Raw genomic sequence first — 20,773 nt, forward strand, 5'->3', positions numbered from 1 at the left:
GTACCAGCATAAGGACTGCATTACAATACTCATCATTACTGCTAGATAAAGCACTTCTTCCTGCCCGCCCTGTGCAGCGGACAAAGGAGCCCGGCGGGCAGGATGCGGTGCCAGCGTCCCGAGGCGCATGTGCCGCCCTGACCACACGCTGCTGCCCTGGCCCCCGTCCCCGCCGCCAGCCCTCTCTCCTGTTCATCTCAGGAGAACTGGCAGATTTTCAGCCCCTCAGATGCCAAGTGATCCATCAAAGCAACGATTTACAAATGTAATAGTGGACTCCGGTAACATTTTTCAGTGGGTAATAATGCAATTCCCTTTCTCCTTCCAAAAATGCATAATTAGTTAATGTGCCAATTTTTGGAGCATTGTGTTAAATCAGGGGAGGATGGGCTCTCGCAGAAGCGTGTACATTTCCTCTCACACTTCTCATGGGTGACTTGATTGTAGTTGGATGCAGTTTTTTCCTGACTTCTTTCTTTCTTAAAATCTTTCATGCTGTTGGAAAAGGTTAATTTGTTTGTCTGAACACAACTGGTGATGCCTTAAGCTGTTCACTATTTCCTTTCTCTCAATACCAGCAGCTTTTCCCCTCCTGCAACTTGCTCTGAAGCTTTACTCACCGCTTCTTTAAACTGGTCTCCAACGTTATATTATTTATGAATAAAGGTCACCCCGTGAGGAAATGGCACATCTACTAGAAAACAATGTGCACTTTCTAAATTTGAACCGAGTCGTTTCCGTTCTTTGATTTAAGTTTAGTTACTTCCTGTGGTTTCTTGTCCTACGCCGCTGCTGAATCTTTGGATCGACTCCAGGATAAATTGCACTCTTTCAATGAAACTGGAAACCGCGGCAATAGGCGGCTTAGCTGGTGTAGCCAGTAAACAGCACTTAAACTAAATATTAGTCCACTTAGAGTTTGGAAGAAGAGAGCCCAATTACCTGCACGAGGTGACGTGTCGGGTCCGAGCCGTGTGCGTGCTCTCACAGAATCACAGAATCAATGAGGTTGGAAGAGCCCTCTGGGCTCATCGAGTCCAACCATTGCCCTGACACCACCATGGCAACTAGACCAGGGCACTAAGTGCCATGTCCAGGCTTTTCTTAAACCCCTCCAGAGATGGTGACTCCACCACCTCCCTGGGCAGCCCCTTCCAATGGCTAATGACCCTTGCTGAGAAGAAATGCTTCCTCATGTCCAACCTGACCCTCCCCTGGTGAAGCTTGAGGCTGTGTCCTCTTGTCCTATCGCTGGTTGCCTGGGAGAAGAGGCCGACTCCCACCCCGCTACAACCTCCCTCCAGGTAGTTGTAGACTGCTCCCCATGAGCTGCACCCCTCCGCTCACATGCTGGTTTTCAACCAGCCAAGCTGCTGAGCAAGAGCTTCCACCTCCCGCAGCGGGGCTGAAAGCAGCCTTTGAAACCCGCAGCTCCCGCTGGCCACGGGACGCTGCCCCGCTGCAGCCGAGCCACCCGCCCACAGGCAGATGCTGGGTTGGCAGGGACAAGCGCTCAGCCCCACTCTCCGAAGCATCTTTGTACCAGGCCAACGCTCCTGCGAGCCACAATTTTGTATCAGGATTTTTTAGGGATCGGGGTCAATTGGGGAAAATCCCCAGACCTTAGATAAGTCATTTCAGGCAGTTTACAGACAAAAATACACGTGAATATGCACCGGTAACCCCAAGATGCTCTTTCCCTCAGTAAAAATGATGAACGGGCACTTCAGGAGCCTGCAGTAATGGTAGCCCTCCCAGGACCGGAGGAGCTATAGATGGCCAAGGTTAGGGAGAGGAAAACAGCAGCAAAGGAAGAGTGATGCACTTTATACCAGGGCAAGTGCTCTGACTCCCTTGGACACAAGTTTACCTTGTAAGACCTTCTGCATAATAACCAGCCTCAGCAAAGAGCCCTCTTTGGGCTGGGGTTGCAGGGTAACTCAATAACGATGCACTCTTTCTCTCCCCCGCCCCTTGTCTTTCTCCTTTCCTTCCCCCCAGGATACTTAAGAGCAGATTTTTCACTGTTAATCAGACTGCTTTACCAATGGAGCCCCGGATTCCCCACAACATCACCGTTGTCCCCAACTCTGTGATGGTCCAGCCCTTGCTGGACAGTCGGATCCCCTATGGGCGGCTGCAGCATCCCCTCACCATCCTGCCGATCGACCAAATGAAGACAACTCACATAGAGAACGATTACACCGACAACCCCACCGCTTCCCAGCTGGCAGCCCAGAAGCGTCCCCGAGGCCCCCACGAACTGGTCTTGACCAACCAGCACCTGCAGCGCTGCGAGCAGGATGTCACCCACCCCTGGATTTCCTTCAGCGGGCGCCCCAGCTCCATCAGCAGCAGCAGCAGCACATCTTCAGACCAAAGGCTCTTGGACCACATGGCCCCAGTGCCTGTGGCAGAGCAGTCCTCCCCCAGAGCGGTTCGCATTCAGCCCAAGGTGATTAACTGCAAACCCCTGGACCTGAAGGGGCCCGTGTCTCAGGAACTGGACAAGCACTTTCTGCTGTGCGAAGCCTGTGGGAAATGCAAGTGTAAGGAGTGCGCGCTGCCCCGGACTCTGCCGTCGTGCTGGGTGTGCAACCAAGAGTGCCTCTGCTCGGCACAGAACCTGGTCAACTACTCCACCTGCATGTGTCTTGTCAAGGGCGTCTTCTACCACTGCACCAACGAGGACGACGAGGGCACGTGTGCCGACCACCCCTGCTCCTGCTCCCACTCAAACTGCTGTGCCCGCTGGTCCTTCATGAGTGCCCTCTCCCTGGTGCTCCCTTGCTTGCTCTGCTACCTGCCAGCCACCGGCTGCGTCAAGCTGTCCCAGAGATGCTACGACCAAGTGAGCCGGCCAGGATGCAGGTGCAAAAACACAAACAGTGTCATCTGCAAGGCGCTGCCGGAGAGCAAAGGAAGCAGGGCAGAAAAGCCCTTTTGATAGTTTGGGAGGACGGAGAGTGGGAGGATGCTCCACGGAGGGGGTGGCTTTGGCTCTTTTTAATAACCTGTGTTCTGAGGGTAGCGTTAGCCTTTTGCCTTCAGAGAAAGTAGAAGCAACTATTTCCATGAACTGAAGCACTTTGGGTTATTCAGGGTTTTGGAACTGGTCAGAATTTAAATAGATGGGGCCAAAGGAGGAATGTTAATAATGTAGAGCGAAGGCTGAAAACTTATGTGTATCGTGAAGTACAGCTGCTTAAAAACTCCTGGTTGGGACGGACGGCTGCTCACCATGCCTGCACACCACAGGAACCATTAACTGCTCGCTTGGCAGGCGCGGACGCACAAGCAATACCCGTTCCCGGCTGCAGAAAGCTGCATTGGATCCATCATGTTCAGGGTGGGCTTCTTGTTTTCGCTTTCCTTCCAACCTCTGGTTTGCTACCAGCAGCCTGTGAAGGTGACGGGTTAAGTCCCCCCTCCCTCCTTCCCCACCTGCACACCTCTAGAAGGGCCGGTTGTTTCTCAAAAGTTTCTGTGTCCCTCAAAGATTTTGAGCCAGAGGTAAAGATACAGTTGGTTTGTCGAAGGGTCTCTGAACATTTAGGCACGTTGCTTTCTCTGAACCCACCTGGCCACGTTGGTTTGGACCCTTTTGTTCAAAGCAGGATGGCAGCAGGGTTGCTCCCTCCCCGGGATGAATAGCAGCAGGATGTGTCCAGGCAGTTGTATCAACATCGTGGTGTCCTGCCTGGTCGCTGATCTGTGGCATTGGGTTTCAGTCAGTGGAATAGTAATTTTACATCAACAGTACGGACCCGCTCCAGAAGGATGTTGGGCGCATCCCGTTTCCCCCACGCACGCTCGCTCCCCCCGTGCTGGAGCAAAGGGGGTCTTAACTTACACCACAAAGTTAAGACGTTCAGTGTTTGTTTCTCTAAACCTCTTAAGCTCCATTAAGAAGTCACAAAAAAACGAAGTGTACGATACACGTAGGTGTATTTTTATAGGGATATCAATCCAGTACCTCCTCGCCTGGAACAAGCTCTTCTTTGCTCATTAAATATTAAGATTTTTTAATTGTTTTTGTCTTGGGGATGAATGGCATTGGCTTGAAGTACAGCCCATTCCCCTGTCTCTATTGCTGCTGTTTGACTTTTGCCTCCTCTGTGTAAAAGTGTCTTTTTAAATGTAGAGAATGCTTTTAATGTTTATTTTAGTGTGAAGAAATGCTAGGGAAAGCCAGGGGAGGGATGAGAGCGTATTTAAGAAATTTGCCCATGGTTTTCAGTAAGTGAATATCATCGGCTTTGTGCACTCATCCAGGGCCAGTTCTGCACTCCCTGAGGATGCAGTAACCCCTTTCTCCTGACAACTACAAGGTGCTAAATAAAAATCTTTGTCCAAACATGCAACACTGTAATAAGTAGGTAGGTACTTGTTGCATGCAGAAAACTGATCTAGTCTCTCTCTCTCTTTTTTTTTTTTTTAAATTAGAGGAAATTTCCTCAGTAAATGCACAGCAGTGACAGTGAAATGTCATCCCTAATTAGATAAGCAATAGGCAGAGCTCATGTAGCATTTCCAGGAAGCCCGTTTGCTCGGTTGCAATGCAGTTGCTGCGTAGGCGTTGGCAGGAGCGTACTGATGGGACTTCTGGTGTCTTTGGTTTTCAGAATTCATTTCACCTGGATGACTTGGGGTTTAGTTAAGCTTAATTGTAGATATTTATTGAATGAGGAGTTTAAAAAGAAAAAACCCACAACCTTTCTATATTTACATTTCCTAGCTTGTATATGATAAATCACAGAAAAAGGGATACTACATCTGTCACCAGATACCAACTCCTATAGTTTATTCTCATGTTGACCGTATGGGGACACCAGAAAGAAGGAAGCAGGTGGAGATCCAGAGCTGTAGTTATTATCTTGCACAAATTGGAGGGGAAAAGTTGAAAGGAATACCAACCCCAAACTAGCTGAGCTGTTAGTTGAATGTATAAGGTCTTGTATTTAATACGATAAATCATTTTCCTAAGGTGCAAACAGGCTAGAAAGCGCAGCAGCAGAGGTATTTACCTGCTGCCCTCTTCGGTTGGGACCATACCTATCCGAATGGCCTCCACCCGTGGTTGGTTTGCCTTTTTGACCCTCTGTCCCTGGCTGCTCCCGAGGGATCTGCGCTGAAAATCTGCCGTAGCAAAGCCCCCGGCTCAGCTGCACGGTCCTTGCGTGCGAACGCCTCTGTGCCAATCTACACTCATGTACATACACCCAGCGGTCCCCTGGGGATTGCCTTTTGTTGTACATAGCTGTAAACTACTCTCTGTTGGTTTCTTTTAACATATAAATCCCGCTATGGTGTCAGCCAACCCCGTGCCGGAAGGCTGTAAAGCGTTAGTGGCTGTGTTAGAGCAGTGGTAAATGTGGCAGAGCGACCCTCCCTCTCCCCTCGACCTCCTGGCACCACGCTGGGCTCTGCTCCACCAGCTCCTGCCCGAGGCACGGCCAGAAAGCGCCGAGCTCTGCAGAGCACTCGGGAAGGTTCAGGGTCAGGCGTCGCGGGGCTGGCGGAGGGTACGTCACCGGTCAGTAATGTCCTTGTTCCCCTCTCTCCCCCATCCCAACGCCTCTGTTCCCCCATCCCCTTGTAAGGTACTTGGGTCCCCCGCGACGCACCACGGGCACGGTGCCGCGTAACCCCAGCCCTGGCGCGGGTCGGGTCCCCCCTTGCGAACTGAGGAACGGCTGCGAATCAGCACAAACCGCGGGCACGACTTCACCCTCCGGCCGTGCCAGGGCGGTGGGGTGGGACCACGAAGGCAAGAGGGGTGGCGAGGGCAGGTCCCTGTGGGACCGGCGTGGTGGGCACCAAGGCTCTACCGCCCTGAACTGCTCATGGCCGTAGCAGGTTCCTTGCTGGGTTTTGCCCTCTGCCCACACGCAGGAGCAAGAAGGGGCGACCTTACGGCGTGCTGGCAATGCCACGCTGCCTCACCAGCTGGAGCTCACCATCAGCAGGGTGGCTTCAACAGACAAATACACCATCACCACACCCGCTGTCCCAGTGCCTGCCGGGTACGAGGAGCAGCTCCTAAATTCACGCCGTTGCTCCCCAGGCACCGGCTTTCCCACCCAGACGAGCCCTCACCCTTTCGCAGCACTGGGTATTCCCCCTCCCCTCCCACGCTTGGACACGCTGATAGAGGTTCCCCCTTCTCCTGTTACCACCCCCCCTCCCATATACACCCTGACAAGTTACCACAGAAGGTTTTCTTTGTATAGAATATTTATTTTGAAGCTCTATTTTAATAGTATTTATTTTAGAAAGTCTACTATTGTAAGAGTTCTTCTGTTTGTGAAGAAAAACAAGTACTGATGAATGTACTGATCTAGAAATTATATATATATATATATAAAAATATATATTGTTAAATATATAAGTGGCTGTTGTGGGTTTTTTTTAAAAAAAAAAAAATCCCAAAGAATGTTTGTAGCAATTATTCTAAAAATACAAGCAGAGAGCAGCCCAGCATCGGTTATTTGATACTACACACACCAGGAGCAATCAGTCCCACTGATTTATTCCGGCCGAGGAACTCGGGGCGATGCTGGGGTTGTTCTGGCCTGGCTCATGGGGGTGCACATCACTTAAATACCCCGCAGGTCACGTGCAGCGGGGCAGAGCTGGCTCCTCGGCGAGGAGGAATACACTACTCCGTCCAGCTGTAAGAGCAATTCTCTCCTTCTCTCTGCCTCTAAAATACGCCAGGGACACCTGCGTGGAAGTCAGGCTGCTGCTTCCACAGGGCTAAAGCTCAACCCTTAGTGTGAAAATTTGGATAGAGATTAAAAATAAACCCCAAACCCAAAGTCAGTGGTACCCACTGCACTGAGGGATTTTGCTGACAGGCACGTCCCACAGAGCCTCCCTGCACAGTTCAGACCCACTCCCTGCTGTGTGCTTCTCCTTTCCAGGAGCAGAGCCTGCGCTTTTTGTACCCTGAGCTGTTAGAGACGGGGTCTGCTCGGACGGCACAGCCACAGCGACGGGGTGAGCACGGACGGACCCCGCGGGACAGGGATGGGGGTCAGGGAAAAGGCCCTCCCCTCCCACCACCTTCTCCTGCGCTCGTCCGAATGTTAATGACACAATAAGGACATGCCCTCAGGCAGGTGTAATTCTCACAATTTATGAGTCTCCGGGACAGGAGGGCAGCTCCAGGCTTTGCCGTGTTTGCACGCGTTTCGGCTGCCTGCGTGGTGCTCTGCGGGGCTCCGCGTCCCGCAGCAGAGCATCCCCCCATCGCCCACCCAACCCTGCCACCCATGGTCGGGGCACCTCTGCACGCAGGGAGCAGGAGGGGACTGAAACCCCTCCTCATTCCCCCAAGTCATTAGAAACTCTTCTAACCAATATTAGCTCTCCGCAGCCACAGCCGTGACCCAGCCTCCTCCCAGGGGAGGGCAAGGAGGGGCAGGATGCGAACCCCAGCCCCGTGTAGCGGCGGCACGGGGCAGGACGTGGGGCAGGACGTGGGGCAGGACGTGGCAGCTGGCACCGAGAATCACAGAATCACGGCGTGGCTGGGGTTGGAAGGGAGATCATCCACTCCAACCCAACACCGAGGCGCTCCCGTGCAAATGCGAGTGGCCACTGGCTTCAGCCGCCTCGCCAAAGAGCGGGGCATTGTTTCCTCCACAGTTATATATTTTTAGAGATAAAAAGTCAGAGCTACGTCACGATATGCTGCCAACACCAGCAACAGGCAGCGCCGGGTCCCCGTGGATTCGTGGCACACACAGCTCCCACCCCCTGGCACACGCCACCCTGCCACCCCCAGCTTCGCCCGCTGCCTCCTGTGTCACCAGCATCCCATTAGACTGCTAAAAATAAAGTATCCGGCTTCTTTTCCACCATCCCTGTTATTTATTTGCAGGCACCATGGAGCTGTGACTCACTAAAAGCCATGCCGTGCTCTGTGTCATCCGCAAAGGTAACCCGGGTGCTTTACCTGGCCTGAAATAATATTATTGAAACAATAACGTTGAGTCACTGGAGCAGATAAAGAGACAATAATCACGGCATCTGACGCCAAAAAATTTGCAATAAGGAAAAGATGCTGGTGGTGGTTTTTTTTTTTTTAAACAGACTGAGCCAGGATGTATAAATTTAAATCAGAGTTTGGCAACACTGACTGAAGTCTTGCACATAAAGCTTTAAAAATATCAACTCGGCGTTCACGTCTCTCTGCTGGAAGCGAACCAGAGCGCTCTTGTTGATTCGACTAGGAGATGTTAAAGTAATATATTTTCAATCAATCAGAATGATCAACTTTTTTTAAATCATTTTTTACACCATTTTCAATAACTGACCATTGAAGGAAACCAATTCCGACACCACGAGCACAGGTTATAAGATGGCAGAGATGTAAAGAGCTCAAAGTACAACAGACCTCCCAGTTCGCTGTCAGGTCCAAAGCAACCACAGCTCTTGGAGGTCAGACCAGACTGGGAATTTCTCGTGACTCAAAGCATCCAAAGCACCCGTTAAGCAATGTATTAATTATGAGTGAATGGGCTGAAACTTACAGAAGTGAGACAAAAAGCTAATTTTGAAGTTTCCTTTAAAACTATTTTGCTAAAATATGTCCTTACTAAACATGCTGAGATTTTTCCAAGGGTTTAAAAAACACCCTTGATGAGATGTGAGATTTGTCAGCGTTGCCAGCAGCGGGAGGAGGGGACGGGGAGAGCAAACAAGCGACGCTGGGCAAAAGTTGCCTCCGTCCTCGAAGACAAACACAGCAATAACACGGCCACCCTCGGGGTGGTCCCGGCAGGATCTGTCCCTCCCAGGCCACGTCCACAGCACCGCTCGCTCTCAGCCCTGGCCCCCACGCGCAGCTCATCGGGGGCCGTACCACCAGCCTGCCCAAGCTTCTCCAGTAAGAGGTTTTTTTAATTCTTTGCAATCCTACAAGTGGTTTCCCACCATGCACACACACGCCTGCAGGTGCACAGCGAGGCACGCACGCACACAAGGGGCCGGAGCGGGGTTATTTGGTGCCATTCCCCTTAGGGAGCACCTCTGCTCTGTTTACATGGAAACTAGATAAGGGATTCAAGGTCTGGGCTGTCTTTAAAAAAAAAGTTATTAAAAGTCAGCAGATCCCCATCCATGGCTGTGCTGCTGTTACAGGAGCTTTTCTTTCACTTCTTGACTTCCCAGGTGTGATGCTGGGGCAAGCGTGGCAAGCAGGAGCCCAGCTGCGGGGCAGGAGGGCTGTGCTGCTCCCACACAGGTACCGCCTCCCACGGTGCCTTTTTCCCAGGAATTAATAATTTCTATCAATCACCAGGCTTGGACACCAGTGGTGTGTGAGTGGGCATGACAGCTGCTGTGCCAGGAGGGAGAGCCCCGTGCCCCGGCCGGCCAAGGAGCTGGCTCCCATGGGGCACCCACAGACCGGCACACGTCACCCACGGATGAAGTTTGGCCTTTTGTGAGCAGCAGACAAATGGCCAGGATAAAGATAAATTGCCTCTGCGTTCTGTTTTACTTCCTAACGATAATAACCTCCCGTGTGAGGCAGTGAATCACCGGGCTGCCCGCTCCGACCCCCGCCGGGCGCCGTAAAACTTTAGGGATCTCCTCAAAGAGCCCAGAACAACCGTGACCCTTCGGAGGGCACCTGCGTTCCCACCCCGAGCGAGTGCTTCCTTCTCAGGGAAACGGCGAGATGGCTACAAGGGTCAAGGCAAAGCCTCTCAGCAGGGAGACACAGTCCTCACCCCCCTCCTGCACCCCACGCTAGCTCAGGGTTCAGGGCATGGATCCACCTGCACCCTGAATAGACCCTGGGGGCTCCAGTTGGACGCCGGGTTTTGAGGCAGAAGAGGGGTGAAGCATGTTCATAGAAGCTGCTGGTCATGCCTGGGCCACCAGAGCCCATCGTGGCCCCGGGGAAAGCAGCCCTGGGCACCTGACCCGAGCACACCGAGGCTACTGCTTGCGCAGGGTGGTTATGGCAGGTAAAAAAAATAACCAGCAAGCTGAGAAATGGCAGTCAAAAGCATGACTGGAGGAGATATTCTTCATAAGATTTTTTTAGAAATCAAAAGCCCAAACAGCAATCCTTGGGGTCTGCCTGGTGTCAGCACAGCTGCAGCTACGGCACGGGGGGTCCGCAGTCACCCAGCAGCAGCTCGGGCTGAGGGACAGCTCGGGACTCGGAGCTCACCCCACCAGCAATCCCCACCGCCTTCAAACCCAGAAAACAGCAAAGGAGATCAGGGAGTTTCTGCACGAACCAGCCAGGATTTCAGCTCTATCAGGTTTCTGTCTGCTTCTGCCAGACCATCGCAGGCAGCGGGGCAGCACCCCTGGGGTGCAGCCCCAGAGAGGAACCGTCAGGGCAGGCATCCCCCCAGCATCTCCCACTCCCTTCCCAGCCCGGCTGGGCTCCACAAACCCAAGCAGGTTTGATCTAATACACAAGCACAAAGGTCCAGGAATTTCTCAATAAAAAGCCTGAAAAAATTTACTTTTCAATACACCTGAACAGAGGGAAGACTGAAACGTGTGCTGCCCGTTTGCTCCGTAGCACTGCAGCTTTCATTGACGTTTTTCTCCCCTTAAAACAGGGAATAAATAGAAGTTTATGCATGAAGACATTCTTATGAATAAATCATAAAACCCATTTCTGCTTGATGCCAGGTATGTTTGTGATTATGTGACGCAGTTGCGTAACTGGGTTTTCCTAATCAAAAACATGATATTCTCAGCGCATGAAACTGGGACGTCCTGCACCACATCCCTTCACTCCAGTTACTGCAAACTCCTCCACTAAGAAATGTCCTGCACCGAGCTGGGAAGGAAATGGTTCACATTGACCCTTCATTGGAGCCATCTTGCCCAAAGACGTGGTAAAGCATGAATATATGAATAAAAAAATCCATTACTGTTGATCCAGTATTTAATTGCTTTCCATGAAGAGGGTGAGCTGTTAGCACAGATTCTCCACTTTAGACCCTACAGCAATCTACGGTCTAAGGTGCCTACGGCCCCACCAAACCCACGATTTTTATCATCTCTCATCATTTTATCAAGATGATTTTTATCATCTCTCGTGTTTGAGGACAAGGAGTTACGACCCTGTGTTCAGCAGCTGCCCCCTCCCTCCGCAGCAGCCCCATCACTAGTGCAAACGGCTTCAATGCTGGTATGAATCAGCTCTCCTGCTATTCCTGGAAATAATCCTTATAAAGACAACTACCAACTTTATTTTTTCTTTTACATGGGTGTCTGTATCCACTGCTAAGAAACCTCCAGCCGTATTTCAGAGCGACTGAAGCGCAGCGAAGGGCTTGCACCTGGCCGAGTGGGATTCAGCTACTGTGAGTTATGGACAGGGCAAATCCCAGCTCAAAAATCCCAGACAAAAGTAACGCCACCTCTGCAGCCGTGATGCTCCCAACAAGGTCCCTGCCACCCATGACACCCCTCCTCACCGGAGCCAGGGGAGCATCGGGAATGGCACCCACTCACTCACAGCCAGCAGAGAGGCTTTGGCTGCACAGTTTCGGAGTGAATAGGAGGTGGGGGTGTAAAATAAGGCCAGTGAGTGCTCGCTGAGTGCAGAGGTGAAAAAAAAAATGAGTTGGAAAGACCCCATGCTGCTGGGAAGTGATGGGCTTTGCTGCCAGTCCCAGAGAAGGGAGTGGGAAAGGGGGGTTAGGACTCCAGCGAGGCAGCAATGTATCTTAGCGATCCCTCGGCCGGCTCCGTTTGGGGTTAGCCTGGCTGAACGCTGCAAACTGCAAAGGAAACCCAGAACGACAAACAATTGTAGGAACCTGAGAAACCGAGTTCCTCTGGATTTCATGGGAAGTGCGATTTTAAATACCCCGACCTGTCTGTCTGAGGGGAAGTGGGCAATAAATAGCAGCCGGGTTGTTATCAAGAGGATGTGAGCTATTTATAAAAAATTCTTGGGCTTTTTGAACTCTGTTTAAAGAGGCAATATCCTTCGCTTGGGTAATTGGGGGACTAAAATGCTAAAGCAAACATGATTACTCAGCCACCTTGGGAAAGTTTAGTGCTTACTTGTGTGGTTCTGAAATTTCGAGCGCTGTTATTGTCCCCAAATCCAGAGGAGACCACGCAAAGGTTTTTCAGACCAATGCATACGCAGGGACACACCAACAGCCCAGAGCTGCTCCCAGCACCCAGGGATTTAACCACCGCAGCTCAGCCATCCCAGCTGCTGACAGCTTTGTCACTTAATTAAATGATATCTTATATAAATGAAATCTGCAAAGGGGCTTCTACGTGCCTTGTAACACGCTGGCTCCCCAGCAGGATTCAACTACCTCCAGCTCCAGGACATTAGGAAGCATTTCTTCTCAGCAAGGGTCATTAGCCATTGGAAGGGGCTGCCCAGGGAGGTGGTGGAGTCACCATCTCTGGAGGGGTTTAAGAAAAGCCTGGACATGGCACTTAGTGCCCTGGTCTAGTTGACATGGTGGTGTCAGGGCAGTGGTTGGACTCGATGAGCCCAGAGGGCTCTTCCAACCTGGTTGATTCTGTGAGTGCAGGTACCAACTCACGCACATTGCAATAGCAGAAGAGGGGGTGGTTTCGGAGAGCAAGGGGAAAAGGAAACGGGCACCCGTGCAAGGCAGGAGGCACCCAGAACCACAACGGCCATACAGAGCAATGAAGACCCACGTGCTCAAGGGAAACTCATCCCAGCCCTCTGACAAAGACTTAGAATTATTTTTAAGCAAATTAGGAACCTCTGCCGCCTTCGCTGGGACAACCACCTCCCCGTCCACCTTTCAGCACCACACAGAGATGCATCCACCTTTCAGGTGCTTTCAGAGGCACCGGGGCTGACAGCCATGGCACAGCCATGCTAGGAGGGACGGCCAAATGCCCAGGTCGTGCTGGCCACGGCGCCTTTACCCCCTCCATCACCACGGGAGGGATCAAGGGGTGATGGATTCAGGGTTGTTCAGCTGGGGAGATATGAGCTGCTCCCGTTTGCAAGGCCCTGACCTCCTCGGTGCAAAGCATCGGCTGACACGCGCCAGGGAAACCTCCCTCCCACCCCTCCTCACTGCCCCGTGATCCGCGTGTCAGGATGTGGCACCGAACGGAGCCCTCGAGGGTTTCCACTGGCTGCTTTTTTAATTTGCCTGAGCCCAGCCGTCAGGCAGACAGCGTTGCTCCTGTGTGGGAACCACACACAAAGTGTCCTGACAAAACGATGGCATCGTCTAAAATACACAAACACACTCAAAAGAAGGAAAACCATGAAATTAAGGATAACAAACAACAAAGAGAAACTCATACACAGAATCTGTTAGTGTTTATGAGTCACTAAGACCTTCCTGTCTCCTCTTATAAATTGTGGGAATCCGCTGTGGTCCATCCTCTCCGTGAAAACCACCGAGGTGCTATTTTCCTCACAGCCCCAGCACCCGGGTGGGGGGAGCCCACTGCACAAATAAAAGATTTTCTTTTTTTTTTTTCCTTCTAAGTAGGAAACCAAATCTGAGGAGCAAATGCTGCGAGGCGTGCAAACAGAGGCACTGCAGAAGCCTTCGCGATGAGATCACCGAGCGCCTTGGCCCGGCGCTGCTTTCCGACGGCGGAGGGCTTAACAATGGAATGGATGGGAAACGCCAGGAAAAGTTAAAGAGCTTTGGACACGAGGGCTTTGTCAAAGCTCATTCTTCATTATTAACAACTTCTCCCCGTCCTCCTTCCTTTCTCCCTTCAGCAAATGAGAATTTTCTTTCTTAGATATATTTTTTTTAATCTTAGCATTTTTAACCTCTCCCAGCACGCCCACTCTGCTCCATCCAGGGTGCCCCACCATGGCGGGACGTTGGGACACCACCACCATCACCCCGCGTTGTGCTCTGACTTCCAAGCCCAGGTTTCCCCTCCAGGCTGGCAGTAGGTTTGCAGGATGGCGCAGTCCCTCCCCTCCCTCAGGACAGACGCTGCTCAAGCACCTGGTAACTCCCAGGAGCAAAGACCATCGCCCCCAGGTCAGGCAGAGCCTGTGCAAACACACAGAATCCCAGAATCAATGAGGTTGGAAGAGCCCTCTGGGATCATCGAGTCCAACCATTGCCCTGACACCACCCTGTCAACTAGACCAGGGCACTAAGTGCCATGGCCAGGCTTTTCTTAAACACCTCCAGAGATGGTGACTCCACCACCTCCCTGGGCAGCCCCTTCCAATGGCTAATGACCCTTGCTGAGAAGAAATGCTTCCTAATGTCCAACCTGAACCTCCCCTGGCCAAGCTTGAGGCTGTGTCCTCTTGTCCTATCGCTGGTTGCCTGGGAGAAGAGGCCAGGGGAGGATGCTCACCCTGTGCTTCCTGGCTGAAACTGGAATACACAAACCAGAACCAGGAACAGCGAGATTTTTTGGATTTCTGTGTGAAAGCCTCACACAGCAGAGGATTTCAGACAGCTTCAAGAGAAGCCACCCAGATTCATTCAAACCAGGGCCAGCCTTGAACAGCTCATCCAAGCTGCAAGTAAAACACTGGCTAAACACAGCTGCACATTTAGGGACTTTCAGTACCAACTTTGTATGTAGAGATAAAAATACCAACAAGGTTTGTCAGATGCTCTAGGATGGCATTGGGTAGGAGAACACAATGCCCTGCCTTCGGGAGGAGGCACGTAACCCTTCACAGTGCCTTGACATGACAGTGCTGAGCACTGCCAAAAACTCAAGGCAGATTAAATCTTGTGTGTTTACTGCCCAAATCCCCTCCTTGCCTTTTTCTGGGGAAACACTGCTGGCCACTGACCACTTATGTAGTTTCTAGAGCTTTAATGGGAGGAGAGCCGGGAGCAGGGGCTGTGTCCCCAGCCTGGAGCAGGTCCCAGGAGTGAGCAGCTCTCAACTCTCACCTCCACCAACATTTCTGCTCAGTTCACACAATCCATTCTGTCAGTTCACAAAACCATTTTCCTGCTCCCTCTGGATTTCTTGGTTTCCACACCACAAGCACTGGAAATAAAATTATTATAATAATGATTATGCTACAACAAAAAGGCTGCCCCCAAAATTACATACTTTGGAAGAAACAAGGGAGTTAAAAGCCCTGAAACGTCAACCATAAGTGTTATAATTTTACGTTTGCACTAAGTGGAGGACATGCTTCAGCAGCCCCTTTCATCACCAATAACATCTCCCTCGCCTCCAGGCTGGAGGAGCCCCACGCCCAGGACAGTGGCTGGGGGGAGAGGCAGGGACCCCACTGCCGACGAGGCTGAAAGCACCAACAAAAGAGGATTTCAGAACTAACAGTGTGAGATACGGAGTGGAACCACAACAGGATTTTTACAGTTATTTCGTACCAAATGGCTGCAGAAGGAGCAGAGCATCTCGTGGGCACCGAACCCACCGTGCCCAAAGCGAGGACTGCGCCTCCGAGACGGGCTCCTGGAGCCGAATTGTTCATTCAGATTCAATAATTCAGAAAGTTGTACCCTTCATGTCAAAAAAAAGTCTCTTTCACATGTATGTGCATTGTAAAAACCTGTACCACAGCTCGAGAGCTCCTGGGGGGTACAACTGACTGCAGAAACAGCCTCAGCATCCAGCCTGGTGCCCAAAGGGAGCAGCGATGGAGCTGCCTGGCACCGGGCACCAGCCTCCACCTCCACTTACTTTTAAGCTGTGGGAACACAGTAATTCCCTTTTCTGCCTCCCAGCCTCAGCCAGAGGCAGGGGAGCTGAAGCACTACTCGCACACAAAACAACCCTCCTCTCCTCCTCTTCTAGTTTTTATTTGATTTTTCCTATTTCACACAAAGCTGATCATGCATTAGTCCCACAGGAGAAGTGCCAGGAAACTTGCCCACCCGAAACCACATCTCCTGCTTCCTCAGCAAGCAAGGGGACAGCATCACCCTCACGCTGCAGATGAGGGTGGCATTGCTGGAGACCCTCACCCAAGGCATCGAGATTGTGTTGTTGGCCCCATTGCTGCGCCAGCCTGAAATCAGTCATACCTGCACTCCCAGATTTCTATACAACCCAGGGGAAAGAAAACCTGGTGTAGGTCGCCTGGGATCTGCTGGTGTCTCCAAGCCCCTCTCACATACGGTGTCAGACACATCCTGATTTCAGTACCCCCGTAACACAGAGCATGTGGCAGGCACTGGGAAAGGCAGGGCTGACAGACAGCAGGGATAAAACAATAGGTACCACTCATCGCCCTGAGGGCTTCCTCATACCGGGACTTAATTTCCCCAAAAAAACAAAGAACAATTCCCTGCATCATGTATTGATGGGTCTTGGGTTTGGTCCCCAGTACGAACACACACACACAATTTTCTTTTACATTTTTGCGTGATGACTTGCATGACAAGCCTAATAAAAGTTTAGACTTATAACCCAAAACACACAAAAATGTAATACTGGTTCATATTAACTTCCAAAGCACTTCACTGACTGTAGGAAGAAACTGCACTAAAACATTAGAACAAAAAAAATCAACCACGTACATCCCCCCCAGGGGACCCTGAGGCCACAGGGACACATCCCATTTCATGTCCTGCCTCCCAGCCTCGCTTGACTCCAGCCCAGCCAGCAGCCAACAGCCTCTACCCACCAGCCAGATGGGGATGCTGTCCAAAAAAGGGAAAGAAATTTTAAAAATCAACCCAAAACTACCAAAAAACACCAACAGAACATCTGTATTGTAACAGGGAAAACAAACAGCATGCATGCTTTAAACCAGGAGCTCTCCTCTCTTCCCCCACTCAATGTATTTATAATCTACCTGGGGGTCTTGTAGGCTTTTTTGCTACCCAATGACCCTAATGGCTTTGGAAAACAAGCAGTAAAAATTTAAGTGTGATCGATATCTACATGAACAGCTTCATAGAGAAATAGGAAAAGTTCTTCCAGAAGCTGACAGTGGACTGAAAACAACCTTCTCCGACCCCGATTGTGCCAAGCAGCTGCAAGACAGAAATACCAGCAGGAATGGAAAAATGTTTCTGCTTATTTTCCTAGGCCCCCTGCCACCCCAGAGCCCCGGAGCGGGGCGGGGGGCATGGCGAGCCCCCCCCAGGTGTTTGCACAAGTGCCTCGCTCAGGAGGTAAATGCTTGCGGCATCTCGCTGCGAAGCGGCGGGCGGGCACTGGCAGCCCAAGGGGCAACCTGAGGTGGGGAAGTGGAGACCAGCCCCCACTTTGCAATGCAGAAACCAGTAGCTAAACTTTAAACCACTTCCTCTACCTCCTAACAATGCACGGAGGAATTTCCACAAATCCCAAGGCTGCCCCGACTTCCATTTCTAAACTTGGAAAAAGAAATACCAGGACATTCCTTTGTCGTTCCAGCTCGCTCACTGTTTGATCTGGGGTTTTTTCTCCAGCGGAGCCAATTAAAGAATCCCCATTTCCCCTGGAAAAAAAGCACAAACCGGTACCAAACAATGCGCTTGCTGCTTTGATTTGTAACTAACTGTTTTCGAGTTGGACCCAAACCTGCCACCTCATTCTCCTTGGCACGGTTTGATGCTTAAATAGCATTTTGGCCAGAGAGAAAAGCATGATAGAGGCATTTATAGCTGCATTCCTGCCCTCTGGAAGGAAACGGCCTGGTGCTGCATTTATTGAACAGCGGTATTTTGGGTCACGGAAGCAGGTTGAAAGACATCCCACTCCCCCCAACACCGTCCTACGGTCCCACAGGGGCTGCCGGGGCAGGAGCTCCTCCATCCTTACACGCATCCTTGGGAAACTTTTCTATTCCTTGCTTTTATTTTCAGGGGGTTTGCTCCAGGAGTTTTTAACAGCCATTAGGGAAAGTCAAGGGGGTTTTGGAAGCGCTGTGGATCCGGGTGCCTGAGCTGAGCAGGGATGAACACCTTGACTTGCAGCGAGTGTAACCGCTAATCAGAAACCCCAAACCCAAAAATAACCCAAGCAGCCACCCAACCACAACCACAGAGCAAAGCTGGTAGGGGGACTCTGCCTCAAGTGTAAGGAAGCATCTATTCTTCTGCCAGGAAGAGAAAGAGACGCAAACCTTGAACTTGAGGAGGAAGGACCCGGTTCCTGTTGTTCAGCTGGGGTAATTAATTGCATAGGTATCGAGAGAGGCCAAACGGGGAAACGTGCTGCTCGTGGAAAGCCAGCATGGAGCCAGTGCCACCGGCCGGGGAAGATGCGGCCCCTCCATCGTCTACCAGGAGGCTCCGGTGGCCCTGGACCAGCCCAGCCGGTGGCTGAAGACCATCGCCATGGGCTGATCCAGCTGTGGGCCCTGTGTGCTGGAACCAGCCTCCAAGGATGGGTCCTGTGCAGACAACAAGAAGCCGTGTCCTCAGCAGGCTGGAGCCCAAGGGGACAGAGAGATCTGCTGCAGCACAGCATCAAAGCTGTGTTGGGATCATTATTTTCTTCTCCTGATACAACAGAGCTGAAGCTCAGGCCTCTGTCTTTTTCTTTTTTTTTTTTTCATGGTATCTTATCCAAGAGCTCATTAGCCAGGAATTCCTCACGCTGTTTATTTTCCATTTGTCCATATGCTCCCCACAAACTCGGCCTAGTCTCTGTTTTAAGTTTATACTTAGAAGCAGTAATTGGAAGGGATGAACAAAGGCACGAAGGAAGGCAACACAAGCACAAACAAACGTACCAGATGTTTTGGATTCCTGCATTTCCCCGAGAAGCAGGATCCGTAATGTTTTGATCATGTCATCACAGCACAGAGCTGTTGCAGTCCAGAATACAACTGGCTCCTCTCTTCTGACTACTGGCCACAGGGACAGTAATTCAAGTCACCACGAGCAACCCAAAGCTGCTCTTACCACGAGCAACAGCAAAACCCTGGGACATGCCTATTCGGCATCAATGCCTACGGGCTTCATCTCGCCGCTGCCCCAGAGATGGGTCACCCAAGTCCCTCTGCATCGGGGATCTGCACCCTCAGAGACTGACACCCCTTTGCCTTAAAAAGCAAAAGCAACTGGTTTAGTTGTGGAGGTGTGAAGTCTTTTGTGTGTTTCCTTATTTCAGTTCAAGAGTGCTTTTTTCTAAGTTTTACACCAATTCGAAATCAATTTAAACTTAAAATAAAACAGTATTAACCTGGAACGGGGCTTTGCACTAGATAAATTAAACTGGTATATGTTTGCTTGTAGACAAGGCCTTGTTTTTCAACACAGCTATTGCAAAACACTTGGGACAACACTGAGATACTCTACGGAACGGAAAGAATTGGGGGGAGTGGAAAAGGATACTGGCAGTTGTGCACTGCCCAAGGAGCAGCAGTCGAGAGCTGCTGGACTGGGGAGATGGCATCTACATTCTGGTTCCCAGTCTTCCCTCCCATTCAGAGCGCAGCAGTGAAAACAGGCCGTAAGATTAATGAGAGGAAAAACTGTGACCACAGCAAATAGGATGACTCATGCCCACTCGATGGTCTTAATTTCTAATCTGGAATAGTAATTTTCTGCTGGACCAGATTAAAAATATTTCTCCTCCCGCTGAGCCCATACCCGCAGGGAGCCAGCAGCCCACACTGGGAGCACCGGCCGCTGCTTGGCTTTAACAGCTGAATGAAGCCAGCCTCGAAGTTATCTGAGCTCTGCCTCAGTGACACACCAGGGAACACAGACGGGGGGACAAGGAAGAGGAACGCAAGGCAACAGAAACCCCTCCTGTCTCCCTCTGTTCCCAAAAGCAGCAGAGCCCTTCAGCCACCACCGCTGCAGGCTGGCAGAGATCGACTGAATACATGGAATTAATTACAGGGAGAACACTAAAAACAGACTAAATACTGGAAATCATGTACTAAAGCACAACTTGCATCATGGTCGGAAGGGGAACTTCCCAGTTTGATTGCAGGAAGCCATTTACCTCAATTAGCAGGGACATAAACAGAAGTATTGCATCTCCAGAACAGCAAGTTCCCTGAATTGCATCTCTCCTCTTGGCACTTGATGAACTTTCAAAGCCAGTTTTATGAGAGACGGCTGGAAATAACCCTTGGGTCATCAGTCAGTCCTGCCTGCTGCACAAACGCACCTGCAGCAGGGCAGCACGGGCACGTTCCTGCTGGGAGATGTAAGCTGTGTCCCAGTAAGGAGGGCACACGCTGGGCCAAAGAGGAGGAAGGCAGCAGGCAGAGCCTTCCTCTTCCTCTGCCTCCTCCTCCCTGCACTGCTGTCGGCTGGCTCAGGCTCTGCGTAACATACGGATGAGGCCATTCCCAGTAGCTCTGGGGAGTTTGGGCCCGTAAGGCGCTTCTTCCTCTCTGTTTCCAGCTGGAAAGTTTGGGGTAACAGATCCGGGTTGTCTGATAAATGCCTTTCTATAAAACCAGCAATGAGGCAGGGGCTGTTGGTACTCAATACATCTGCTCTCCACTTCACTGCCCTGCGCCAGAACCCAGCACTGGATTTATCTCAAGTGCTTTGGAGCTGCTTTATGTCCTTTGAGCTGCAGATTGAGCAGGCAGTAAAATTCCTCTAAGGATTTAGGAGCTTTTGCTCCAAACAAACTAAAACCAGCAAGAGGACCCCGACACGAACACCCACACAACCTGTAGGAGTTGAGCACAAGCAGCTCATCCTGAAGTCTGGGTATAGGGCTCTGCATCCCACGCCACAGGAAAACCATTCCCCGGGAACCATTTAAAATTGAAACTCCCATCCGTGCCAAGCAGCAGCCCCTGCCCCGGGCACCCACCGAACCACCCTGGCACTGGGAACCGGCACTGAGACCTTTGCTTTTCAACCCCAATGCCCTGTGGGTCCTGGGCTAA

General features: G+C 51.2%; 1 protein-coding gene across 1 annotated transcript; it reads left to right on the plus strand.

The window, feature by feature from the left end:
* The first annotated feature begins 2,035 nt into the window (after window positions 1-2,035).
* SPRY4 (sprouty RTK signaling antagonist 4) lies at window positions 2,036-3,266 on the plus strand. The gene has a single exon (XM_068409633.1). It carries the CDS (start codon window positions 2,048-2,050, stop codon window positions 2,945-2,947), a length of 900 nt encoding a protein of 299 aa, XP_068265734.1. The 5' UTR covers window positions 2,036-2,047; the 3' UTR covers window positions 2,948-3,266.
* The last annotated feature ends 17,507 nt before the right edge of the window (window positions 3,267-20,773 follow it).

Source organism: Nyctibius grandis, chromosome 10 (assembly GCF_013368605.1).
Source record: "Nyctibius grandis isolate bNycGra1 chromosome 10, bNycGra1.pri, whole genome shotgun sequence".
Taxonomy (NCBI): domain Eukaryota; kingdom Metazoa; phylum Chordata; class Aves; order Nyctibiiformes; family Nyctibiidae; genus Nyctibius; species Nyctibius grandis.